The sequence below is a fragment of the Onthophagus taurus genome, chromosome 2, assembly GCF_036711975.1.
Source record: "Onthophagus taurus isolate NC chromosome 2, IU_Otau_3.0, whole genome shotgun sequence".
NCBI classification, from domain to species: domain Eukaryota; kingdom Metazoa; phylum Arthropoda; class Insecta; order Coleoptera; family Scarabaeidae; genus Onthophagus; species Onthophagus taurus.
The window spans coordinates 10,267,843-10,295,208 of record NC_091967.1 but is presented as its reverse complement, the minus strand read 5'-3'; the positions used below and the strand labels follow the sequence as shown (position 1 = coordinate 10,295,208).

At 32.3% G+C, this 27,366-nt stretch overlaps 6 protein-coding genes across 11 annotated transcripts in view; 5 read left to right on the top strand and 1 right to left on the bottom strand.

Annotated features, from left to right (window-relative positions):
* The first annotated feature begins 16 nt into the window (after window positions 1–16).
* On the top strand, window positions 17–3,633 carry LOC111426882 (tetraspanin-21-like). Of its 2 annotated transcripts, XM_023061728.2 has the most exons (6): window positions 17–1,686; window positions 1,744–1,971; window positions 2,036–2,215; window positions 2,273–2,488; window positions 2,538–2,661; window positions 2,714–3,633. In XM_023061728.2, exons 1-5 carry the CDS (start codon window positions 1,642–1,644, stop codon window positions 2,640–2,642), a joined length of 774 nt encoding a protein of 257 aa, XP_022917496.2. In that variant the 5' UTR covers window positions 17–1,641; the 3' UTR covers window positions 2,643–2,661; window positions 2,714–3,633. The 2 variants fall into 2 exon arrangements, with proteins under 2 accessions (XP_022917496.2, XP_022917495.2); XM_023061727.2 differs by having other exon boundaries at window positions 2,538–3,633.
* A 65-nt stretch (window positions 3,634–3,698) lies between these two features.
* Window positions 3,699–6,039, bottom strand: LOC111426872 (Ran GTPase activating protein). Of its 2 annotated transcripts, XM_071194146.1 has the most exons (7): window positions 5,762–6,039; window positions 5,521–5,708; window positions 5,155–5,469; window positions 4,677–5,103; window positions 4,335–4,609; window positions 3,951–4,273; window positions 3,699–3,887 (listed from the first exon to the last, which is right to left on the bottom strand). In XM_071194146.1, exons 1-7 carry the CDS (start codon window positions 5,865–5,867, stop codon window positions 3,815–3,817), a joined length of 1,707 nt encoding a protein of 568 aa, XP_071050247.1. In that variant the 5' UTR covers window positions 5,868–6,039; the 3' UTR covers window positions 3,699–3,814. The 2 variants fall into 2 exon arrangements, with proteins under 2 accessions (XP_071050247.1, XP_022917466.2); XM_023061698.2 differs by lacking the exon at window positions 3,699–3,887 and having other exon boundaries at window positions 3,947–4,273.
* Window positions 6,040–6,228: 189 nt separating this feature from the next.
* Window positions 6,229–7,746, top strand: LOC111426893 (splicing factor C9orf78). 2 transcript variants are annotated; one of them, XM_023061754.2, is made up of 4 exons: window positions 6,229–6,442; window positions 6,504–6,612; window positions 6,680–7,193; window positions 7,251–7,746. In XM_023061754.2, exons 1-4 carry the CDS (start codon window positions 6,327–6,329, stop codon window positions 7,394–7,396), a joined length of 885 nt encoding a protein of 294 aa, XP_022917522.1. In that variant the 5' UTR covers window positions 6,229–6,326; the 3' UTR covers window positions 7,397–7,746. The 2 variants fall into 2 exon arrangements, with proteins under 2 accessions (XP_022917522.1, XP_022917521.1); XM_023061753.2 differs by having other exon boundaries at window positions 6,233–6,442; window positions 6,504–6,618.
* A 3,367-nt stretch (window positions 7,747–11,113) lies between these two features.
* LOC111426866 (uncharacterized) lies at window positions 11,114–13,598 on the top strand. 2 transcript variants are annotated; one of them, XM_023061682.2, is made up of 4 exons: window positions 11,114–11,221; window positions 12,322–12,548; window positions 12,607–13,107; window positions 13,192–13,598. In XM_023061682.2, the coding sequence occupies exons 1-4, from the start codon at window positions 11,179–11,181 to the stop codon at window positions 13,195–13,197; spliced, it is 777 nt and encodes a 258-aa protein (XP_022917450.1). In that variant the 5' UTR covers window positions 11,114–11,178; the 3' UTR covers window positions 13,198–13,598. The 2 variants fall into 2 exon arrangements, with proteins under 2 accessions (XP_022917450.1, XP_022917451.1); XM_023061683.2 differs by lacking the exon at window positions 11,114–11,221 and adding an exon at window positions 11,709–11,817.
* A 225-nt stretch (window positions 13,599–13,823) lies between these two features.
* On the top strand, window positions 13,824–17,040 carry LOC111426863 (Medium-chain acyl-CoA dehydrogenase). Its single transcript, XM_023061679.2, has 8 exons — window positions 13,824–14,028; window positions 14,088–14,184; window positions 14,251–14,418; window positions 15,640–15,740; window positions 15,795–15,875; window positions 15,937–16,176; window positions 16,232–16,372; window positions 16,428–17,040. Exons 1-8 carry the CDS (start codon window positions 14,017–14,019, stop codon window positions 16,851–16,853), a joined length of 1,266 nt encoding a protein of 421 aa, XP_022917447.2. The 5' UTR covers window positions 13,824–14,016; the 3' UTR covers window positions 16,854–17,040.
* A 473-nt stretch (window positions 17,041–17,513) lies between these two features.
* The window catches only part of LOC111426830 (ftz transcription factor 1), a 72,842-nt gene continuing 62,989 nt past the window's right edge, over window positions 17,514–27,366 (top strand). For both annotated transcript variants that reach the window (XM_071194144.1, XM_071194143.1), the window contains exon 1: window positions 17,514–17,900. In XM_071194144.1, coding sequence (XP_071050245.1) covers window positions 17,720–17,900 — 181 coding nt within the window. In that variant the 5' untranslated portion in view covers window positions 17,514–17,719. The remainder of the gene's footprint in view (window positions 17,901–27,366) is intronic.

The window sequence follows — 27,366 nt, the reverse complement described above, 5'->3', positions numbered from 1 at the left end:
ATACTCTTACGATTATGTAATAGATGGCGTAATTTGTACTATTTAAAAGGTAAGATTAGTGGTGGTAAAGTAAAAATATATTTTCTCATCTACATCATAAAATACGATTATTTATATATTATTTTTTTAACTAATTTGTACTTTATTTTTAATTATAAATGTTTTTATTTTAAATTTTCGATACCATTCGTGCTGCCATCTGTTGACAATAGACATGACAATTCGATTGAAATAATATGATTCTTTTTAAAAGAATGTGTTTATTTTTTGATTTGAATAATTTTTTAAAGTTCTATTTTAAAGAATGCTCCTTATTCGAATTAATAATCATTTTAATTGTTCAATAAATATGCTATAATTTTAATGCAAAATAATAATACTCTGCGCGCCATCTATCGGCAGTCATAGACATTTGGGAAACATATTTTATTTATAACTATTATTGTTATTACTATTACAGTTTGTATGATATATTCTATACCGTTTTAAGTTCAAATTGGCACTAATCAAACCCAAAATGGCAATAAACAAAACCAATTTGGCGACTGTCATATTCAAATTGTCATTAATCAAAATGACATTAATCAATTACGAAATGTCACTGTGAGCTATAGAACTGGAAACATTCAGGTTTAGCTATACGAGTTCAGGCTAAATTTTTCTTAAAAAAGTCCTCGATGCAATATCTTCTAGCTGTGCGTAAACATATTGTCACTAACACTCTATTCCATCTGGGCAATACTGTTCTTCTGCGTTCTCGAGCATAATTATCATAATACTATTCACTTCTCCGTCTTCTTGTAAATTTTCTCTGATTCTGTCTTTCCCACAACATTTAGAACACGCAAAAATGGAATGTTCCACATTATCCACTGAGTCACAATATGGCCAATGGTCACTTTGGCTTCTTTTATGCAAATGAAGGTGTTATAGCCTCGGTGCACGCCGTGCGATATGTCCATAATAATCTTAACAACACCTACAACAACAGCTTTGTTGTAAGCTTTCAAGTTTTTTCTATGTTTTTTTACATGTATCGCATCCTGCTAAGACATACAATCCATTTTCACCATTTCTTTTTAATAATCAAATTATGATCAATAATTCTCTCTTTCATGAACAATCTTACCAGTAATCTTGTAATCAATTCATCATGCTAGTTCTCTTTCTTTGGACAATCTTGAATTCTGGACACCTAGCGTCTTTGTAGATGTGAGCCTTGCAAATTATATTGACTTTTCTTCAACCTCTCTCATGCTCTATTGCCTGATACTGAAATTAACACTGTTTTAAACCGATATGATCATGCAGAGATACAACTGAGCATTAAATGAGCAATCTACAGATATTCACAACGAATTTGATAGAGTTCACACACGTTACGAAAAAGCGTGTATAACATTAATACAATATAATCTGATGATGGTTCTATTAATACATACGCACGTGCTTCAAAATCTAGTATGATGTCATTGTTATTGCTGAATATTAGAAAAAAATAAGAATGTATTTTTATATTTTTCAACACTCTGTATATGTATAGGTTCTGACTGCGCACATGACAATTCACGAATTCCACCCTTTCCTTAAACACCCTTTAATTGAATTCATCCAAAAATTTAGCAAGATCATTTGGATCTAATGAACTCAAACAATAAATTACGTGTATTTATGTTATGTTATGCTGTAAGTTTTATATTATTGAATCTATTTATTAATATATATAAATTGATTTCTTTTTAGATTTATGGAATTCTTTTAGTAATTTTAGGTGTGAGTTTACCAAAACTGACAAATTCATCAACAGATGAAATGAAAGGGGCTGCAAATACCATCAAATACATTGATGGGAGTAGTGCTGTGATAAATACCACTACATACATATTTCTTGCTTATGGAATGATGGTTTTGATTTTAACAGCTTTTATTTATAAATGCTTACTGATTGAAAATAAGAAACTTTTGAAATGGGTGCGATCAAAAAACATTGGATTAATTATCTTAAAGGAAATATTTTAAATCACTTTTTCTTTAGTTACGTATTTTATTGGTGATAGCAATCACTATTAAGATAGGAACTGGGTCGATTCTATCAACTCATATACTAAAACAAAAATTTGCACCTGCTATCAGAAGTAAATTGATAAATAACTTTATTGAGATACCTTTTCATTCTTCTAAACATTTTAAAGCACAAATGTTTTTTGAGGAAAAGGCAAATAATCAAATTAAAATAATTTTAACTTTAAATATATGTAATTTCATATTTTAGTATGATTGTTGCGGAGTTGACAACTACACTGATTACAATGTTATATTTGAGAGCAATGATTTGCATTATCCCGAAAGTTGTTGTACAAAATACAATAATTTTTGCACATTAAAAGACGAAATCAAACCCGATGGTTGTTTTGATAAACTTCTCATTGGGTTTCATACCAGTTTTGTTCCCCTTCTGGTGGCGATCGTTGTAGGATCAGTAATAGAAGTAATAAATTTAAAAATTAGTATTGCTATAATAATTATTTTAATTGTAGACCACCATAGGAGGAGAAATTAAAATGATTATTGAAAAGGTAAATAAAATTCCTGGAGGTAATAATCTACAAGGTGTGACTCAAATCGAATCTACCGCTGTTTAAATACTACCTATTTATTTAGGTACGTTAAAAATCTTCTATTGTTGCCAAATATTATAAAAATGTTCTTATAGTTATTTATATTTATATTACAAGTCTGGTAATTGACTTGTAACAGTATGAGTTAGATATTAAAGAGGAGGCCCCTTTGAGGGTAATTGTCTTTTAAAGTAGGTAAGACTTTGTATCTTTACCAAGCCATTTAAGAAACGATATTGCCGAGGTCGCTTGCGGGAGAGGCGCTGCATTTAATATATCAACATAAAATCGCCAAAATTGAAAGATTCTAGCGCCTCAGCCGCAAGCGAACTCGGTGGTTTGAGTGTACATGTCTTCTTATAAGAGGCTTTATATCTTTGCCAAGACATTTAAGAAGCGATATTGCCTCAAATCGCCGAGGTTGCTTGCGGGCGAGGCGCTGGAGTTGATATATCAACACAAAATCGACACCTTTGAAAGATTTTAGCGCCTCGGCCGCAAGCGACCTCGGCGGTTTGAGTGCACATGTCTACTTATCAGAGGCCTTATATCTTTACCAAGAAATTTAAGAAACGATATTGCCAAGGTCGCTTGCGGGCGAGGCGCTTTATTTGATATATCAACACAATATCGCCAAAATTGAAAGATTCTAGCGTCTCGGCCGCAAGAGACCTCGGCGGTTTAAGTGTAAATGTCTTCTTATAAGACGCTTTACATCTTTGCCAAGACATATAAGAAGCGATATTGCCTCAAATCGCCGAGGTCGCTTGCGGGCGAGGCGCTGGAGTTGATATATCAACACAAAATCTTGAAAGATTCTATCTTAAGCTCTTACTGTTAAAATTCGCCTACCAGACTTATAATATAAATAAAGTATTAAAAAGCTTGTAGTAAAAACTAGGTATAAAATGCTTAATTTTATAATAGTTAATATGTAATAATAATTAACTAATGCATAAAATTGGGTATTCTCAGGGGTAAAATGTAATGAGATAATGTTAACGTTGCTTATAATTGTTATAAATTATTAGCACTAAGAGTCAATTAGATTATATAACAATGACAATAAAAAAAGAAAAATTATTTTGAGACAAAAGTAAATTTTTAATATACGTTTTATACATTATAAAAAAGTAACAGTGCATTTACAATTTAAAATAAGCCAAAAATTAATTTAGATTTGATGGTACAAACATTCATAATTTAATGTTTAACTGTAGCAATATATCTTTTTTTAAACTTAATAGTTCTTTATTATTATCTACATCCCTGAAAATAAAACAAAATAAATTAAAAACCTAACAATAAGGTAATATTTTAATAAAACCTTACTTTTCTAAAAATACCCATAAAACGCTCTTTGTACTATCTGGTAAATAACTCTTTCTCAGCGCACTTTGCAACGCCTTTAAGCAACCCCCTAAATCCCAGTCTAATTCTTTTTTATCTTCACTTTTAATCAAACCAAGATGAACGAGTAAAGAATTATTTACGAGAGAATAATTCCCATCATTTTCCATTGTGAATATCTTTTTATATAAATAGTCAGTGCATTTTAATGATTTTTCACATACTTCTTTACTTTTACACACACTTAAAGATGCTACTTTCATCAAAATAACAAGTAACGAATCTGAATATGTTTGATTATTTTTCTACAAAAAATATTAAAGAATTAAAAAATGAAACAAACTTTTCTTTTATATTCAAAAATACCTCAACCTCTTTAAGCAGTAAATCTGCTACGTTATCACCTAAAGACAAAAAATTTTCTGATGTGGGTTCCTTTAAAAAATCCTCAACTGTAACTTTTGAATCTAAAACTCCATTATTGTTATCGATCTCATTAATTTCGTTTTCATGGTCACTTTCTGTTCCTGTTTCATCATTCACTTTTTCATCATCATCTTCATCCTCATCCTCTTCATCATCATCATCATCACTACCAGCTGATTCATCATCACTTAAACTTTCCAATGTATTCAATTTCCCTAAAAATAAAAATATTTATTCCTTTTTTTTAATTTAATTTGCAACATCAATTTTACTTAAACTTACCCACATCTTTTAGTAAAGTTTTTATATCTTCACATCCATCACTTCCAAATTTGTTAGCACCCAAATTAACACAAACAAGTTTTTCTTTATTAATCAATGCTTTAATTAATTGAATTCCACCGTCACTTTTAATCTCATTGCCAGCCAACATTAACTGCTCTAATTTCATGCAATGTTTTAATCCATGAGCCAAAGTAATGGCACCTTTATTTAATAAAAGACAATCACCGAAATTAATTTCTCTTAATTCTTTTAATTGTGGTAAAACAGAAGCTATTGCTTTACTTCCTTTAGGTCCGATTGTATTATCGTTTAGATTTAAAACTTTTAAATTTAAATTGTTTTTAAATGCATTTGATAAAGCTGTTATACCTATGTTGTAAATACCGTTTTGGGGCATTTCTATTTCTTCTAATGTGCCAATAGTCTAAAATAGGTGTTATTTAGAAAATGGATTAAAAAATTTTGGAATAATCACCGAAAAAACTTCTGCTAGAGCTTTTGCGCCATCATTTTCCAAGCGATTTCTCCCAACTATAAATACTTTCAGAGATAATGGTTTTCCTTGACTTTTACTTGAATTGTAACAATCTAATAAAGCAGATGCTAAGAGTTTTCCACCCCCAATTCCAAGACCATTATTGTTTAATCTAAGTTCTTCAAGTGCATAACATGATGAGCTTCTTAAAAGTGAAGCTAAACCTTCTACACCAATTGGGCCAAGTGCATTATCGCTTAAGTCTAATTCTGTTAACTTAGCTCCAGCAGTAACTAACCCATTACCTAAAAATTGCTATCAAAAAAATCGAGATCTAATTAATTCTCAAATTTTCTTAAAACCCACCAACGCTTTAGGAATCTCAGTTTTCATTCGACCAGTAAACATATCCTGCCATTGAGCTCTCTTAAATTCTGGATGTTTTTCTAAAGCTTTAGCAATAACACTCGATGCTTCAACCCCCAAAGTATTTCCTTGTAAATTCAAATATTCTAAATACGGACAGTTATCTATTGCCTCCACAACAGGTTTAGCTAAAAAACACCTTTACTAGAACAAGCGTTCGAAACCAATTTGTGATGCTTACCATCATTAGCTGTATCTAATTTCAGAGATTTCCCCTCAAAGGAAACCCCAGTGGTGGCCACTTTAGTATTTTTCAATTGTGACGTTATATCTTCGATCGAAACCATTTTTGCAAGTTTTATTAAAGAATTTTAGTAGAAATAAAGAGGTATCAAAAAACGCGTTATAACCAGGTGTTTAAAAAACGTTAAAATCCGACGAGTTATTCGATTATAACCTCTATTTAAACACGTTTTTAGGTAAACATTTCGCGTGATGCAGTTGTTAGTTATTTTTAGTTGCCAAAATAAAAATTCTAAAATTACCATAATTTAAAATAAAAAATTACCAAATTAAATTAATTAATGCTTAAATATATTGTATTTAATCATTTTTAATACTTCTTTTTCGCATTTATAGAAAATATAATTAAATAATTACAATTTAAATAAAGTTTTATAATAATTAAATTAAAATATAAATTGAACGATAGATGTCGTGTGTTGGAATTGATGTTTGTTGTTTTTATTAAAGTGAGGTTAGAATATCTAACCAAACTAATTACTTTTTATTATTAACATTTAAAAATGGATGTTAATGATATAAAAGAAGGAAGTGCCATCCAGTTTAAAAAGAAAGGTAAAAAGAATTTAAGGAAACGAGTCAAATCGGAAGATAGTGATGAATCTGATAAAGAAGTCAGGTATATGATAAAACAATTCAATAAATTTTAATTATAACCTATCAAAATGTTATTATTTTAGATCAAAACTCAGCGACTTGAAAGAAATTCAAAAGTTACGAGAAAGGCCGAATGGTATAAGTCTTGTTGGATTAGCTCTTGGAAAGAAAGTTTCAATGGCAGATGAAATTGTTGTTGTATATCTGATTAAACTAATAACATATATTACTTTTTTCTTATTTCTGTTATAACCTTTAGGACGACCCATTTAACGTTCAATCCGGAGGAATGGTGAACATGCAAGCTTTAAAAAGTGGTAAAGTAAAACAAGTTGACGATGCTTATGACACAGGGATAGGAACCCAATTTTCTGTTGAAACAAATAAACGCGATGAAGATGAAGAAATGATGAAATACATTGAAGAGAAATTGGCAAAAAGAAAGGGAAACAAATCTGATGATGATTCCTCGCAAAGCGAATTTGATGATGATGCGAAAAAAATTAAATATTGTAGCCCTGAAGAAGCTGCATTACAAGCTGTCCCATCACATTTAAGGGAATCATCAACAAAACGTTCTGAAGAAATGTTATCTAATCAGATGTTGAGTGGTATTCCGGAAGTTGACTTGGGAATTGAGGCTAAAATTAAAAATATTGAAGCGACGGAGGAGGCGAAATCGAAATTGTTATGGGAAAAACACAATCAAAAGGATGGACCATCCCAATTTGTACCTTCTAATATGGCCGTTAATTTTGTACAACATTCAAGATGTAAAAATATATAATATGTATCATATTGATATATTATAATTTGATTTATTGTTGTAGTTAATGTGGAAGATTTACCAAAAAGAAAACATAAAATTGAAGAAAAATCAGGAAATGCTGATGATAAAAATAAAACTAAGAAGGATGAAAAAGCTACTGATGATTATCATTATGAAAGATTTAGAAAACAATTTAGGAGATATTAAGTTAATTTAGCTAACAATAATTTAATGATGTATAAAATGTTTCTAATTAATGAGTTATGTTGATGATTTTAACAATTATTTAATAACTTCTATAAAACATTTATTACTACTTTAAACATTATCACATGATTTAGGCGTTATTTTATAACACATTTAAATGTAGTGTACTATGAATTATCTTGGGCAAGGTCGCTAAAAATTAACTTTGCTCATTGAAAAAGATTTCCCCGCAATAACGCAAAACACCATTATCAAACTGTATTGTATGGTATTTATTGTCAAATTGTATTGGGTTATACAGATACTGTAAGATTTCATTGTAAATAAATATCTATCAAAGGCGACCTAAATTTGAGCTTTCATTATCTTGAAGCACAATTTATCTTGTTAGTACAGTCAAGCCCCCAAAACTTGATGACTCCTACGGGGTCATTAATTAAATCGGAATCTGGATTTAATAGGAATCTGGATTTTCCATTAAGGTGTCAAAAGTCTTCTACTGTTGAGTGAGAATGCTTCAAATCAAGAGCAGAGAAATTAATTAATTGTCTCGACCCTAGCTTATCTGTATCAGAACTAAGGCAAAATCCTGTGATGAACACTATAAATCTGCGTATCTATCAGAAAATGTCCGCTGTTCTACTTCCATATTATGACTTGGCATAATCTGGGGAATTGTTCATGAGGGCGCCCAACGGGACAAATAAAGCACAAGAAGACCCCGAATAACTACTGCAACTCCAATACTTTATCAGGCAACCTCACATGAACTAATTAACTAGATAATATTAAATATTTGTACAACAACTCAAATCTAACTTTGGAACACTGCAAGCCAAAAAGATTTTGGATCATAAGTTCTGCTAAAATCTTAACTTTATGATTTCAGAATTCTCAGCAATTGTTGATGTTTAACTTGGTACACCAATATAGCAAGTGTTATAAGCAAATACATACTTACTGATTCAAGTTCTGTAATCATTCAATCATAGACGAATTTCTCAATAAAATTGAGGTTCGCGAAGAATTTCACTGTACTAAGAATAAAATATTCTCTAAAAATAATCTGATGCAACTCAAATATTGATGTTTAGCAGTATTTGATCTTAAATTTTAACTTTAGTTTAATTGTAGATTCTTTTTTCACATTTGCAAATGGAAAACTTAATACGTAAAAGATAACACTCTAATAAGTTTACATCATGGAATTTTGGAGGGAGTAAAAATGCGCATGAATCACTCTACGTATTCACATGTAAGGTATAAAAGCCCTGCTTTTAAGCCGCCTTGTTAATTTTAACAAAAATTGAGTGTGGTACCAGCAGTAAAAGAATCGTTTTCAAACGATATGGAAAGTAGTAAGTTTTTTTTTAAAAGATTATATTTTAATTCTAACATTTCAAAATCAAGTAAAGATATAATTTCGTAGATTGAAGAAAGATTAAGAATTGTATTAAAACTTTGTTACTTATATTTGTATTGTTAAGTTTGTGTAGTAATTTCATTGTTTTTAATCAAAAATAATGTTTAGTTAAAACGAATAATTAGAAAAAATGACTCATTTACAAAAAGAACCGATAATAAAATTTATTATAACAATTAGAAAAATGATTCATAACTGATATCTACATACATTCTTAATCTAATGAATTTTGTTATTCATTGATTAATCTAATTTGAAATTCCTAACCATTTAGGTTTTTTCTTACTAACTGATATCTCATTTTTCAGAAATGACTCAAACTTATTGTTCTACCAATCCAGTTGTTTATACCATCGAAAATGAAAAGTGTGGTTCAACTTCTGATAAGGCGTGTTTGTGTTCGAAATGCAAGTGTGCTGCTTCAGGCCATGTTAATAATTGTGCATGCAAATCCATTAAAAAGTGTTCCTGCGGCAAACAATGTGGTTGTAAGAAAGAAATCCAAGGAAGTTTAGGATTGCAAAGAAAAACTTACTCCAAAAACTAATATTTATTGAATTGTTTAAAAAAATAATAAAAATGGAATTATAATCTGATATTATTTGTTGTTTCATTTCTTAATATTAAAAAAACACTTTAAATATTCTTATTTTCTTGTCCCCACTTATACCTTATGGTGTTGGGTTTTGTATCCTTTTTCTATATATCTTCTTATCTCTGGCCATAGTCCGCACTTTAGCGTACTTTCAAACATCTTTTCAATCTCTCCCTCTCATTAGGCTCTCTTGGTCTACCACGCTTTCTCTTTCCTTCTGGTCTCATGATAACATTTTTTTAGGTATTCTATCTTCTTTCGTTTGAACCAGAAGAACTTACCAACTTAGTTGTTTTTCCTCTATTTTCTGTACCACTGAGTTTAAGCTTACTTCTTCCCTGATGTTCTTGTTCCATAACCTATCTCTTTTGGTTTCCGCAATATCTCGCGCAGGTACTTTATCTCTGCTGCTGTTATTTTTGTTTTGTGCTTGTCCAACATCGTCCAAGTTTCTGATCCATAATCAAGTATGGGTATATAGATGGTTGTATATAATTGTATTTTTGCTCTAGTGTTTGGTTCCGTCTTGCCTACGAGGGTGTTGTTTATTTGTTACTAGACTGCACTTGCTTTTGCTGTTGTGTTGCATATTTCCTGATCTATCTTTCCATCCTTACTTATTATGGTTCCAAGATATTCGTACTTTTCTACCAGCTGCAGTCATTGCCCCTCTATTCTTATGTGAATATCTCTCGTTTATTTTCCCCTATGTGATGTGTAGGATCTTACTTTTGTTCTTGTTTATTGCCATTCCCTTTTCTTGTAGGAAAGTATTTCATATTTGGATGTTCTTTTGTAGGACAGCTTGTGGTACCACAGTTTCGTCTGCGTAGTTTGTGTTTTGACTTGATTTGATATTCTGTCCATGCTACAAAGAGTAGTGAACTCAAACTGTCACCCTGTTTCACTCCCTTTTCCATTCTGAACTCTTCTGACGTCCTCCCATTCAGTCTAACCCTTCCCATTACATTATGGTATACACTTTTGATTGCTCTTCTTAGTTTTGGACTTGTTCCCAGTTTGCTTAAAGCTTCCCAAATATGTTGTCTCGGTACCTGGTTGAAAGCTGCTTCCTGTCCGGTTGAGCATGGTTTATATTTTTTTTGGATCGCAGTTTATTTGCCCAAAGGATCTGAATGACTTTTCACTGAGCAAGATATTAATATTCGTTAGGAACATTGGACTACACGGTGAAATTTGATAATGTTATCTATCGGGCTACAATAGATCCTTAGGGTAGCGGTGCAAGGTTGATTAGTCCGCCTACCCCATAAGTAATTTATGTAAATCTAATCCTTATTGAACTAAAACTAACACTAGACCTAGAAACTTTTTAGTTAGTTTCGTTCTTAGTTGTCATGCAGCGTGAGATTGTTGTGTATTTTTATTGAATTAAAAGTGCAGCAAAATGCAAGAAATTTATTATAAAATGTGTAAGGGATGATGCCTAAAATCAGCAAAACGATTGTGTGACATTTTAAAGCTTTGGCAATCGCCTCATAGAGTTCATTGGCTTTAACATGAATTATGAATATAATGTCAAAATTAATCCTAACTTAAAAGCTTTCCCAAATAATTTATTTTAGTTAAAATTATTTATGTTATTAAAATTATATTTATAATTATTTCTTATACTTACATCGATTTTTAATAGATGGCGCTAACACACAATTTCCGCCGATTTAAATCGCTTTCAAGTGTGCCTCGACGCTCAACGACAGTTTTCCGTCCCTGTCCAAACGTTAAGTATCTCTCTTCATCAACATGGCAGACATCTCCAAAGAGGACCTCCGCAAAGAAATTGCCGGTAAATATAGTTTTTTTATTACTGTTAACAACTTTTTGTTGAAATTATTGTTTAAATAACATCATTATATTAATTTCTAACGGTTTATAATTGAAATTTGATTTTTTTCTTGAATATTCTTGATACAAACAATGGCAGTGTAGGAACGCTTAGCAGCCATCTTTTTACACGATACAATATTCTCAAATATCTCTGTATTTACCCCATTTTATCTAAAATCTTACTAATGAAACCGAGATAATGAATTATTTCCAATTTTTGTAGGACTTTACCTCGTTCGATTTCGGTTTAGATTAATAATTTTTTTAATAAATCCGTTTGGCTTCTGACGCGCGTCTTTAATGGTGGATATAATAAAAACGATAATAATATAAAGCAAAAATGCTTTAATAAATTCGTTTTTATCTATAATTCTAATATTTATAACGGAATTGTTGATTCCCGCGCATTTTTACTCCATAAAAATACTTAACCTCAAAAGAAGACGCTTTCGAATGAGCGGCAACGCAATCTTCCGTCCTTGTTCAAACGTTATTCATCTTTCTTTCTCAACATGGCAGACATCTCTAAAGAGGACCTCCGCAAAGAAATTGCCGGTAAATACAGTTTTTTCGTAATTCTTAATCCGCTTTTTGTTGTAATTGTATTTTTAAATAATATTACATTAATTTTGGATAGTTTTTAAATGCAATTTGGGTTTTTACTTGGAAATTTTCGCCATACAAACAATGGCTGTATGTAGGGACGCTATGTATAGCGGTCATCTTTTTATCCCTACAAACATTCTCGGATATTTCTGTATTTACCCCAAAATATTTAAAATATTATTAATGAAATCGGCTTAAATAATTATTTCCAATTTACGTAGGACTTTACCTTCCCCAATTTCGATTTAATTCGAAATTTTTATTATAATTGCCATTTGCCTCTGACGCTCATTCAGTAACTCCATTTTATGCACAATTTTTGTCCATATGCCTGTTTTGGTTCAAGAATTTTGTAGTTCGGAACAATTTTGAACTTGTCCTTTTATTTTTAACCAAAATAATGCATTTTTGGTCTTAATAAAAAATGCTTATTAAATAAAATGGTTGTTACAGCAATTCTAAAGGACGCCGATTTAGCTTCTACATCAGCAAACAAAGTGAGGCAACAACTAGAGGAGAAATTTGAGACTAAATTAACTTCTCGAAAGAAGGAAATTGATAACCTCGTCATGGAACATGTAAGTACCAAGGGTAAGAAGAAGGCTGATAAGAAGAAGAACGAATCTGAGGAAGAGGATGAAGAAGAAGAAGACGAAGAGGAGGAGGAGGAAGAAGAAGAGGTAAAAAAAACATAAAATTTTTTTTTTTAATTATTAATTTTATTTTATTCAAAATTAGGAGGAAGAATCTGAAGATGATAAGAAAACCAACAAACGTGCTAGCGCAGCAAAGAAAAGTGCTCCTAAAAAGAAGAAAGTATCCGAAGAGTCAGAAGGAAGTGAACCATCTGATGGAGAATCCGAAGAGGAGTATTCCCCTAAAAAAGCTACCCCAGCAAAGACTCGTAAATTACCTCCCAAGAAAAAGAAGGATTCTGAATCTGACTCTGGTGATGATTGGGGGAAATCAAAAAAAGGTGGTAAAAAGGGCGGTGGCGCAGCTGCTGGAAAAGGTTATACAAAAACTTTGAAGTTATCACCGGAATTAGCCGCACTCGTGGGACAGGACACAATGGCTCGTCATGAAGTTGTAAAGAAAGTATGGGCAATCGTTAAAGAACGAAACTTATACGATCCCAGCAATAAACAGTTTGCTATTTGCGATGATGCCATGTTTAAGGTGATAGGTGTTAAACGATTCCGCACCTTTGGTATGATGAAATACCTCAAAAATCATTTTGTAAGTGTTTAAATTAACATTAATTAAAAATATATTAATAATAAAAATAATTTCCTGATTTTTTTTTTGTGTTATATTTTACAGAAATAATCCCAGCTTCCAATTCTTCAAGGAATCCCATGGTTTGTTGCAACAAGAACCAGTACTATGGCCCGACTTCAAAGTTTTGCCATTAATGCTCGAATCGATCGCGCAAGAATCTATCTAAAAAAATGTTGCTGCGAATCCGCTGGTGTTTCTAAAGAAAAAGTAAAAATAAAAAAACGCGGACGCAAAAATGAAATGTAAAGTGCTCCTGTGTGGAGGGCAGTGTGGCTGTAAGAAAAATCAGACGAAGCTCTGAATAAGACTTACTAAGTTTTTCAATACAATTTTAGTGTCTTTTTTTTTAGTAATAATTAATTGTTCAGTATCATTGTAATTTATGTATTAAAAAGTTATTTTTAATGGGTTATTTAAGACGAAAATATAATTGACTTTAAGAATCTTAATTGATTTATTTCCTATATATATAAATGTGTATTTATATATATAATATGTATTTAATATTAGGCAACCCAACCTACAATTAATTAAATTAAATGATTTACTTAAACTTTTTTAAATAATAAACTATTTCAACAAAGAATTTGATTATTTAAGATCCTTTAAAATAAAATCAAAAATGTTTATTTATTGTTAAAAAGAGATACAATCTTAGTACGCCAATGAGATTGAGGTTAGATCCAAAAAAATTAAGACGTCATCGGCGTAGCCTTCTTGATTGCATTCCTACAATCGAAGTTGTTTGCTTACTTTATCAATTAATTTAAAAAAAAAACCAAGTACAAAATACAAAGTTCGTTATTAGCCACAACTTGTACGGTAAAGTAGTGTTGATTACAGCTTAATTTGCTTTAACAGAAAACAATGTTTCGCCAGGTAACTTAATAGAAAATTATTGCAATTAATTTTTTGTTTCAATTCACGCCAACTTTTAGGTTAGCAAATTGACAGTTTTTAAACAGTCTGTAAGACATTTTTCGAAGACTCCTTTAGCATGCTCGGCTGGAAAATACCCCAACGGATTTAATTTTGGTAAAAAGGACATTTCTCGATATATGATGCAGTTATAATACTAATTTTATCTCGCTTTATTTTTAGAACTTAATGACACTCAAAAAGAGATCCAAGAGTTAGCAAGGAAATTTGTACGCGAGGAAATTATTCCTGTTGCAGCTGAACATGATCGCACTGGAAAATATCCATGGGAAATTATTAAGAAAGCATGGGCATTAGGTTTAACAAATAATCATATTCCAGCTCATGTTGGTATGTTATTAATTTATTAAAAGTTTGATTTTGTCTTTAGGGTTTGTGGATGATGAAGAATTGGTCTAATCTTTACTGCTTAGGTTATGATGCAATTTCTGATTCATTTCCATGTTTGCTATTTGCAAATAATGCCAGTGTACTAATCTAAGTTGTTATGCAATACCCTGTCTTTTGGAAAAGACGTTTTATTATTCATATCTTTAAAACTATCTATGTATGAATTGAATGTATTTGAATGAATCATTAAATGTGTCATTTTATTTCATAGATAGAAATTTATAGTTGGCAGGCTTCCATGGCTAAATGGGTACTAAAATTAATGATAACTAAATTTTGGATATCCTATTCTAGAGATTTTGTTCCAACAATACTTTTAATCTGCCTCCTTTTGAGCTAAACTTCATCTGAAAGTTACATAGAGAGGCGGTTATCTCACTTTTAAATTTTGATTATTTCCTGTTAAGTATTTTCTGCTTTTCACCATTATACAATGTCTTTCGATGAAGCTATTCATACATCGATATCAGATGGTCATGGCTAATTTAACACCCCATTTATGTACAGTGTGTTAATTAATTATCGTTCCCCATGTCATCATTATGCATCAATGCATTTATCAAGTATGCAACCAAATACGCAAATCGTGCATTGCAATACAAATACTGTAATATTGGTTGCATACTTGCAACAAAATTATTAATTAACGCACTATAGTTTTATTGCCATACAATTCAAATCGTACTTATGAAGATACATCTTAAAGTTTCCATGTCCTGTCAGAGCTTGCGTTAAATAGAAGCCTGTCTCACCCCATTTTCTATCTATCCAGTCCGCAAATCCGAACCAACCTAACTCAAACCACACCTTTGCCTAATAATCTAACCCAACCTAGCCCAGCCGAACCCAGCCTTTTTTATAATTATAGAGGAAATCTGCCAATAGACACCCGACCTATAGGTATTGCGCGGCCGAGTAATGTCGAATATTCTTCTTTAGTAGGATTAAAACCTTTTCCCTTCTCCTTCAGAATCCGACTGTAGTAATGGCCTTCCTTAAGAGTGACCTTGCTTTGCTTGCATAATTCTTTCTGTTCCCCATGCTTCAAGATCTTCCTTTTTCTTCATTCTCTTGATTTCTTCTTCATCCCTCCTTAATCTAACTAATAATCTCTCCTCTTCTCTTTGATCTTTTGATACATAGTTATATATATATTTTTAGGTGGTATGGAAGGAAGTGTTTTTGATGGGTGTCTTGTAGCTGAAGAATTAGGATATGGTTGCACAGGAATTATGACAGCTTTAGAAGCCAGTGGATTAGGAGTAAATACATCAAGATAAAGTTAATAAAATTATCACAACTTTCTTTTATTGCAGCAAACTCCGGTTGTTTTAGCTGGAAATAAAGAGCAACAAAAGAAATATTTAGGAAGACTGTTAGAAGAACCCATTGTAGCTGTATATAAACACCAAAATAAAATTAATCATAAAAGTAACCAAAAAAAAAAATTGTTTTTAGGCTTATGGTGTAACTGAACCAGGAGCTGGTTCAGATGTAAATGGTGTCAAAACGAAAGCAGTGAAGAAAGGTAAAGAATGGATTTTAAATGGGCAAAAAATGTGGATTACTAATGGTGGAGTAGCTAATTGGTACTTTGTTCTTGCAAGAACAAATCCAGATCCAAAAGCACCCGCAAGTAACGCTTTTACTGGATTTATTGTAGAAAGGGAATGGGAAGGTGTTAATCCAGGCAGAAAAGTAAAATCATAAAATTACTTTATGTATTTTTTTAATGATGTAAATGTAATTTCAGGAAATAAACATGGGACAAAGAGCTTCAGATACAAGAGGAATTACTTTTGAAGATGTCAGAATCCCTGAAGAAAATATTTTAATTGGTGAAGGTGCTGGATTTAAAATCGCTATGATGACTTTCGATAAAACCAGACCTCCAGTAAAACCTAACCAAAACAAAAAAAAACTAAAATTATTAATATTTGAAATTTTAGGTTGCTGCTGGTGCTGTAGGATTAGCAAGACGTTGTTTAGATGAAGCAACACGTTACGCATTAGAACGTAAAACATTTGGTGTCCCAATTGCAGCTCATCAAGCCGTTTCGTTTCTTTTAGCCGACATGGCAATAGGAGTTGATACTGCGAGATTAAGCTACCAAAAAGCTGCTTGGGAAACTGATAATGGAATTAAAAACACCTTACAAGCATCGATTGCTAAATGTTACGCCGCGGATGTTGCGAATAAATGCGCCACAGATGCAGTCCAAGTGTTTGGAGGAAACGGATTTAACAGCGAATATCCTGTCGAAAAATTAATGAGGGATGCTAAGATTTACCAAATTTATGAAGGAACAGCCCAAATTCAAAGACTTATTGTGTCCAGAGAAATTATTGGAAGAGCAAAACAACAATTGAGTTAATTTTGATACGATAAAGAAGGATTAGATGAGGTTTATATTTTTTTAAATAAATTTTTTGATGTATTTTTATGATGATATACAAAATGCGGTTTCATTGTATGTTGATATTAATTGAATCCTAAGAATCTAATTAAAATAGTGATTCAATTTAATATTAAAAATAAAGCCAATAAATTTTTTAAATCAATTTTATTTTTACTCATTATTTACTTTCAAAACTTTCGTTTTCGTTCTTCATCTTGACCTAGAACTTTTATGGCGGGCGTTTTCAAATGATCACGTCGACGCATGCGCTTTAAATCGATTCAGTGGAGTCAAAGGAAGAACCGTAATCGTTTGATTTTGATAATTATTTTCGTTTGATTTTGTGTTTTTAAAAAAATAATTTGGGGTAATGATGAGCACGAAGTGTCACTGATTCGATTGTATAATTGTTACGCCATTAATAAAACGTCCCGCTACCGATGACCTACTTTAAAATGTGAAAGTTATTCGAACGTTACGACTGACAAACGTTCGCTATAAATGAAAAAACTGTTATGATAATTAATAGGGGGAGTTTTGATGACGTTTGATGTAAATATTTGGCAAAAATTTGAGATATTTAAAAATTAAGAACCTGCTCTGTAAGATTTATGAATACGGTTGCTGATTTGATCGAATGGTGATGTCTGTCTGGATGCAAAGTGTAACCGAAGTGGCCTACAGACCTACATTTATAGTACGTTCGATTTTTCTTTCGCTTAAAAGGGATAAGTTATAGTGAAAAATTAGTGGTGCGGTCGAAGGTTCGAGCTTTTGTAAAGCTCGCGGACAAAGTTAAGTCGAGTATCATCGCGTTCGCGACCTGCAAAAACGGATAAACAATGCACGAAGAGGCTACGAGTATGATGAGCGTACCCTGCTCTGTTGCCGCATCTACTAGCCATAACCAAAACGGTTCGCCGCCTCTCGTCTCTATCGTTACGAACGACGTCGATTTGGAGGTTACAACCGACGAAAACGTCGACGAATTAGATGTGCAACCCTTTCAAACTACCACCTCAGGTAACCAAACAAAAAAGTCACCCAACATTTATAGGTTATGAAAAGATCAAATAAACAAAAAAAAATCAAATGACGACACGACTTGTTTTTTTTTAATTTCTAACTTGTCAAATGATTCACTTGTTTTTTTTTTTTTAATTTTTTTATTATATCGAAATCGAAAACGGAATAACATTTCACTTCTTCGGCTCTCAATTCCCCTTCTTTGCTTTTATAATCGAGTACACGGCAACGTAGTGACTTTTCCTTAAGCGAGAGTTGATGTAGGTTAGGTTGCTGTCGACGAAGAAGTAGGAGAAAGAGACGAAAGAGTAAGAGGGAAAGTAGAAGTTTAATCTAACCCTAATATTGTGGACGCTTGTAATACCGGATTACAATCGGTGGTAAATGATGTGCTATGAATTCCTTGACCCATTGCCGGTCTATTTCTAGTGCATCTAGGCTACCCTAAGCAATAGCGCGATCTATTATAGGCCAAGTTCAAGTGCAGGTGCAGCAGCAGCAGAACGGCACGACTCTTATTATTGACCGGGGGTGCGCATGCGTCCTTTCGTGCCATTGCCTACCGCCACTATAAATGACTTGAATTTTAACCTATAAGTATTTTAACCCTGAATGTTAGATCTTCCGTGTTCAACGTTATTTAACCTTCGATTACTTATATACGAACTCTCAATCTGTACCAAAATATTTTATTTAATAATAAAACCTTTCTAGATAAACGTTTATGACTCTACCTATACGATGTTAACCACCAATTTTTCCAGCTACCAATTAGATAGGGTTTTATATTTTTAGCATTATGATCATAACAAGTGTTTTATAAACTCAATGGAAAGCTTGGCTTTGACAAAAATAAATTAATCAAACTCATCAATTATCTCTCATATTAATCTCCTAATTGGTTGCTATATCTAGCTTGGACCTCGTCTGAACACGCTGAGATGGGGGTGTAGAAATGAAGTAAAACATTATTTAATATAATTATTTACCCATGCGACGATGGCAACAAACCTCCCAGCAACAAACTTTTACCCGTAATTCTTCCTTATTATTAAAGATAGCGAAAAACTAAATACACCATTTGAAAGGTTGACTACACCGCGTATTATACATCATAAGAAAGAGCAGAAAATTTTCGATAAGATAGATATACTTCTACAGGTGTCCGGAAATGATATGTACAGGGTGGGCAAATTTGGGTGTTATTATAGGCTATCTTAGAAACTATAAGAGATACAAAAAAAGTAGGTACCATGTCCCGGTCTCTTTTTCCAAGACTAATCCAATCCCGTAAAGACCAAATCTCTATCTTCTTTTGTTTTTAAGTTATAGCCAAAAAGTCAAATTTTAGTGATTTTAAGAAATGCTCATATTTCGTTTATTTTTGAAATTAGAGAAATGGGCTTAATACATTCTTAAGACACTTTTTTGAGTAGAATATACTGCCGTTGAAACATTTTTAACATAGCTGATAATTTTTGAGATATAACATAAAGTTGTATTTTTTTAAATACAAACTATACTTTATTATGATGTTACTTAAAAGAGCATATTTTTAGCTTTCCAATGATGTATCGCACGCATGATGTTTCTGCGGAAAATAAGCGTTATTTTTCAATTTTTAAAATATTAAAGATTAAAATTCAAATTTTTAATTATAGTAGGCGAGGAAAACGCTAAATACTACTTAGTTACTATAGCAACGTGAGTTTACTTGTCATTTCATTCATGAATTTTCCGCATTATCTTTAAATAAAACGATAAAATTAAATATAGAATATATTGGAGTCCGGTTTGAAGATGATAATAAGTCTTCATATCCCCATTCAAACGGTGTTTCAATGGAAAGTCCGCTCCCAGTTTATGATTCCTAATTTTCCTCTATCTCACCCAATTTCAAAAGAAAAGATTGCTGATATCAAAAAACTTCTACATCTTATGTTTGGGGAAAACTGGGAAAATACTACCGAAGATTTCATTCATTGATACCGATCAGTTATCATTGTTCTAATCTTACAACCAGTAAGTTGAGTAGAAGAAGATGACAGTTTATGACTCTTTAGTTCCTGAAGTTGTCCATATTTAATTATTCTTAATTAATACATTTCTTGTATTTTTAATAAACAAACTTTAAATGCTAATTATTTTTTATTAGTGAACAAAGTCAGGAATAAGATGCTGATAAATTTAAATTAACTATTCAAAGTTTTTATTCGTTGGTACAAAACCAACTTATTCTGAATAATGGTACAAAACCAACTTTATTCTGTCATATTCGTGCAAAACCATATATTATAGCCACTAGGTAGTATTTATTGTCCGGATCCGCCTACTATAATCAAAATTTTGAACATTAGCGCTTACTACTTTCGAATTGAAAATTAACGCTTATTTTCTGCAAATACACCATACATGCGATACATCATTGGAAAGCTAAAAATATGCTCTTTTCTTTAACATCATAATCAAGTATAGTTTGTATTTAAAAAAACACAACTTTGTGTTGTATCTCAAAAATCATCAAGTATATTTAAAACTTTTCAACGGCAGTATATTCCACTTAAAAAAGTGTCTTAAGAACGTATCAACCCCATTCCTATAATTTGAAAAATAAACGAAATATGAGCATTTTTTGAAATCACGAAAATTTGACTTTTTGGCTATAACTTAACAACAAAAGAAGATAGAGGTTTGATGTTTGCGGGATTGAATTAGTCTCAAAAAAAGAGAACGGAACATGGCACCTACTTTTTTCGTATCTCTTATAGTTTCTGAGATAGCCTATAATAACACCCAAATTTGCCCACCCTGTACATCGGAGAAAATATGGTGATTTAACTGACTTATCTAGTTCAGACACGGAATGTGGTGCGAAAATATTTGTGGCAATCGCTGTAGCTTTGGTCTTGGCTGTAGACTGCATTGGGGCGACTTTGGACACACGATACATTGCGGCATTCAGTTTTATGGTACAGTCAAGAGAACTGAAGGATTAACTAACTGTTGTTAGTTCTGCAGCAGCAACAAGCAGTTCATCCTGAGTATCTTCTTTATATATTAATGGAGAAAAATGCTTTGATGTCGATGTTACCGCGATTCTATTTGTATGATTCTTCGTAGAAATGTGCTGCCTAACATCTGCCTTGGAAAAAACAGACAGCATTACTTCAGTACTTGAACCAGGCTCATAACAGTATTTTGCAAAATCAGTACAAAATTGTATATATTTGGACGGATGGCAACCCTACCTAAAGCACTTAATCTTACTCACCTAAATATCACTCACCCTCCTTAAATTATGTTAATATGCAATGGTTACATATAAAAAGTAACAACATAATTAAGCCAAATTATGAACGTGTTTGCGAAAGATAGCAGAGGAAGAAATCGAAGAGGATCCGGAACATTCGTCTAGTGAACAGAACATATCGGATACAGAATAAGAATCTATAACAGGACAATGATTATTGGAGCAGATTTAAGGCCACTTTTACAGTCCTCTTGCTAAATTTATTTGACTTCGATAAATGTAAAAATTAAAGCTACAAATATTTTAAGTAAACATTTTAAAAGTTATCTAATTTGTTTTATAATAGAAAGATAATTTCATTTTTTGTGGATTAAATACATTCACCAAACAACAATTGGCGCAAACGCGTGTTTTGATAATTATAACAGTTTACGCGATAAGAAGAGCCATAATGTATTGTAGTCGATCACGCCTCCCGCAAAATCTATCGTCGATAAACGTCGATGTGTATCGTACGAGTCGAGTTTGCGTGGTTGTTTACGCTGTGCCTCCACGTGTAGGCAATTGAAATAATTTGGCGCACGTATTGATATTCTTGGGCCAGGTTCGTTGGTAATTAACGATCAAAATAACTCTGGGACATTGGTAATTATACACATCTAGTTTTACATATTCATATTTTTTCTCGATGTAGCGGCAATAATCTTTATTTTAAAAACGAACAAAAACTGAAAAATAATTTAACGATTTTTAATAATAATTTATAAATGAATGTTACTAAAACAAGATGTATAAAATATTCAGTGAACAACAAGCGAATTGTTCCTTTATTAGTTATTTAGTACAGTAATGTATATCGCGTTGTTTAAAGAATGACGTGAAACTGTTTCCGGTCTTAGTTTATCATTTTAAATTTAATTATCCTGTGAGGAAATAACAGTTTTTGTTATTTCTTTACTATTTTCTAACATTATTATTTAATAATAATGGTTAAAAACGGTCTAATCGAAAATCAGTTTTTCAATGGGAATTTTTGTCACCGAGTTATAATGTGATACTTATTGAGTATCAAGTGCTATTGATGTACTAATTCCATCTCATTCCAGCCAGTAACTTAAAGTCAGACACACTAAATAAGTCGTTATGCCTTTATACAGTTACATCCATAACATTCCAGAATCTGGGTAAACTGTGAAGATTGTAACAACGATTTGACATTTCTGTTTCCTTTTGTGTTGGCAGTATTATCTGGGCATTTGAAGCTACTTGCAGTCTTATCCATATAGTTTCTGATGTTTCAAGTATTATATATATATATATATGTAAATATGCATATTATCATAGTGCAAAAATACGAAGGCGAATTCACGATGACGCACAGAAGAGTGATCATGACATATACAGAACTTACTTATGTAAGAATGACATGAGGATGTCAAAATTACTACAGATAGCAAAGAAGAACGAATCAATATGATGTGCATCCAGAAACCTCATACAGTGAAAAAAGACATTTTGGAATAGGAGGCTATTAATGCAAGATTATTATTTTAATATACTACTATATCATATAGCAGTAATCGCACTGGGTCATATAAAGACATTCCCTGATAGAAGATATCAACGGCAATGAAACACCAGATGATCTAGCACGAACATTATATATTTGCAAAACTAGGACTATCGATAACCAAACATTAGAACCTACTTTCATGGCATGCAAAAAATACACTTATTATTATTATCTCGATACCCTACAATGTATTTCACCATTTCTACAAAAAGGGAAAGAATTAAGTAATACCGACAAGATATATTACTTCATTCCAGCATGTATTTTTCGGATTTTCATTGATAAACAGTCGTTACTTTCATTGCAGCTATCGACGTTAATTGCCGTGCGGCAATTAGGTCAGTGATGTTTATTAAGTGCATTTAGTTACTGTAGATCGTGCCGTATCGTTCGCGATCGCCAGCATAATTTCCTTGGTCGCTCGACATGAAGTATTTATTACATTAATTACTAGTATATTGCAACCGCTTCCATAGACGCATACAAAGGCAAACTATGTAATTGAAATTGTACGCATTAGAAGACATACACACCATACGTATATTCAACCTGTCGCAGTAACATTTAAACTTGAAAACGAAAATGCGTTGTGTAATTCTATGTCTGTATGTTGGCCAGGTGCGCGCACTCATTGTCTTTTTCTTAATGATAATCGGCGGATGTTGGTGCGATTTCAACATGGAATTAATTAAGATGATGTACAAGTATTAATCATTTATCTCTAAAAAAAATTTTTATATTGAATCTTGTTAATCGAATAACTAGTATATTATTAATTAATTACTTTATAATGGATAACTTTATGATAGAAATAAACATTAAAAATAATTTTACAGATGACATTTAAAGTTTATTTTGGTAATTTTAAAAATATTTATTTTCATTGCGTTTGACCCGAAAAAGCTGTAGCAGACTGTAAGTCCTTGGTTGAAATACTGCGATAGTTTTTGTACGTAAAATGTGTGCCAATGTCACTGAGCTGACCTCATTTCTCACGATGTTAATATTTAAATTATCACCTCGTTGAATGTTTTTATAAAATAATTCTTTAACGCGTACTAAAATTTAGTAGGTGAATTCTAATAACACTTTTGTCCATTATTTCTTAGAGGTGGAAATGAATACAAATTGTTACCAAAAATCGAGTTCATGGTTAAATGAACGGTTTTAGTATTTTTGCGAATCATTTATTTCTTTTACGGTTCTCACAAGATGTCTTTGTACGATGTCGGATGTGTTAAAAGAAATATGAACGTACACGCAGGAAAAGGAAAATACAAGAAAAGTTTTCACCAAAACATGTGTATATGGAATTCAGGGAGATGTTCTTTTGAGTGACGGTGCCGTTGCACCCAAAAGGCGGTGACAAAACGAGCGACTGGCCCTTTGTCTGTAAGTGCAGTCGTTATTTTTGGTCTCAAGGCGACCACCCAACTATGTATGTACGATTCCAAATACTCAACAAAAAATTTATAAACATCGTATTTTTAACATTAACACTGTAAAATATTTGTTAGATTTAAGAATGAAGTGATTGTTTTCATTTTTAACTAAAAGAAAATATTAAAAGGGATGTTTACTTTTTCGGATGTCGTTAAACCGACACGTTTACATTACAAATTCTCATCCTTTTCCTTTTTTTTGCAGTCATAACAGTTCTGCAAACCATTCCTCTAATCATAAACGGCATTCATGGTCGTTAAGAATAAAAAAATTACAGAAATTTATAGCTCCACAGCTACGGGTCATTAAATGCCCGCTATAATTCACATCGCCTCGTTACCCAACCTTAAAATTTCGTGAGAAGCATTGTGTTGTGTCGAAAGAAGAAACGCCGGGCGTTGCGGGTTCTCTCGCAACACGGCTGTGGTTCTCGCAAAGAGTACAAACTACAAACGGCGCGAATATGAACGAACCAGCAGCCTCAAGGTTTTAGAGACGACGGCGATAAAACCGAGGATGCCAAGTTCCGTGCCTAAAATAGATCTTTGATGCACTAGAAATACATACATCGTCTTTTTTCCGGCGGAGCATTCCGTGGGGTACAGATTCACATTTACCAGACGCTGTCGTCGTCGTTTACCTTCCTTCTTTGTACCACGTTTATAGCAAGACTTTGTACAAACAAGATCTGACAGATCAAAATTGTGCGTTTAGTAGATTCTTAATAAAACTTTTATGTATTATGTATTTATTTAAAAATTTTTTTGTTAGTCTTAAAAGCGCAGAACTGTAAAATATCGATTTATAAGCGAATGAATAAAATTCACGGACGTTGAATGTATGTCGAGGTCAGGGCGTTGCTGACGTCAACCCTGGAAAAGGGGGTAAAATTGCGGGGGTGTTAAAGTGGGTTAGTTGGTCGCCGGAATGGCGCTACTGGTGGCAGTTTCCCCGTGGGGGTGAAGAGGCGTATGTATTACCAGGTCACGTTTAGAGTTTATGTTCTGAATTTATGTTCCTGGTTGTGACGTGTTACGTTCTTAAGAGGGTAGTTTTAGGGACTTGACCGATATTTTAAACATTAACCCATTTATTTATTATTGTATTTTTCAGTATTATTAAAGACTCATAAGAAATATTTTATAACTCGCACGGAGTTATAAAAGCAAAAACATATTCTCCGAAATATGATTTTATTTACAATGAATGTCACTTAAGATGCAATATACAACCAAGGCGTACCGTATTTTCGAATCCTTTATCTTGTTTAGAGCGGCCGATTTCTTCTCTGACAATTCCTCTTGGCTGCACAAGTCTTTGTTCTGAAGGTCAGCAGCTTAGAGTTCATCTTTTCCAACCTCATGGTGTTTTTACCACCTTCAGTGTTTTGGCCGAAGTGTCTCTCTTGAGACCTTGAGGCATTCATTTCAGCAATCAAATCAACAATTTAATGTATCCATTTGCCGATGATCTTGCCGAAGGAACTTCCTATTGAAGACTTCAAGTCTTCTAGTTTTAGAAATATTGCTCTTTACTGTTTTCAATATATTCTTCAGTTTTAGCAAAGCGAGGAGCAAAGAGGAAATCCCCCTCTTGGTCCTTCAGCCATTTAGACATCCAGTTTCGTTATGGCAATAGTTCGATGTTCGATTGACGCTCACTGTATTAATGTTGGACTAATCGTATGTGTTGAATATTTTCAAAATTAATCTTTTTTTTATAGTTTTCATTGCAGTAGTTTTGATTGTAACAACATCTATTAATTATACTAATAACAACGTACACAGTTCCTGCAAATTATCCATGGTAACTACAATTATTTTTTGCACTATGCTCGGTTTTAAGTAATGGTTAGATTTATAATTAGAATGCTTCCGAGAAATGATGTTAATTCATAACTAATTGTACTTCCTTTGATTCTTTTCTCAATGTACACGCCTGTCAAAATAATAGCCTTTATAAGGTTTATTTCCGCACTTTAATATTTATGTAAGGTTATGCTCTGAAATAATAATAACAAGACAATACGCTTAATTACTTTTGAATAATTTATTTTATAAAGTAATTGGTGGGAGATTTACATAAATAATTTTCTAAAAATAGGAAGTTCAAAAAGTTGCCGCCAAATTGTGAATATAAAATATTAATAATCATACTTATAGATTATTATCACACTTATCCCTTTTCTTACTGTGTATCTTATCGAGTACGCGGTGTTGTTTATTTATTATCGGGATAATATCGTCGACACGCGGCCTTTGTCGATTATATTTTTAACGTTCGCGCCTGACCTACTTTTCGTTATCTACATCTACACGAATGATACCGAGCCATAATAAGTACTCTATATACAGTTCACAGTAGACATTACCGATGGGTGATCGAACAGTGCGCGTCTTGTCTTGCTATAGCTTATTAGCAAAAACACGTTAAAAAGAGAGACAGGACCCCTCTACTCGATTCGTTCGGAATTCGGCCCCAACACGAATCCCGGATCGTTCAAGGATCCAATCGACTGCGCATGGCTGGCCCACTGACACAGTTACATACTGACATTGGCATCACTTTTGATTTTGTTATTGCACAACGACGCTAACGCACCACGTCTCCTCCTCTCGCCCTGATTATTTTTTTTAAATAAAACTCGTTACCTCCTACTGGTTTATACTTCATATGTCTCACTTTTTCTCTTTCGTTTTGTATTCCATTAGCACTAAATGGAAATTTTAAATAATATAGTAAATTGTGATTAAAATCACTATAGTTATTAGCTATTCGAATACAATCAATTTCAATAAATTTCCAATATTTATCTCATCTATCTATCTAATTCTATTTCTCTTTATATATAACTTTCATAAATCGCTTCTATATTTATTTTGTACACTAAGCAAACTGTGCTAAGTAGAGTACGACAAGATAGGATCGGTTAAACGAAAACTAAAACATGTGCAAACCGAGTTCCTATAATTTAGAATTGTGCAACAAAGTATTTTGTAATCGTGAGTACGAATGATATCAATTACAATAAGAGAAATATAGCAAATCACGATTTAATGGTTAAAATTTTCAGTTTGTTGTGGTAAATTGGAGAATAATCGAATAATCATTAACAAATAGTTTGAATCGATTGGGTAAATTATTTTTCGTGTTACGTAATACTATATGTCAGTCTTGACGATTTCCTTCCTTTTCCT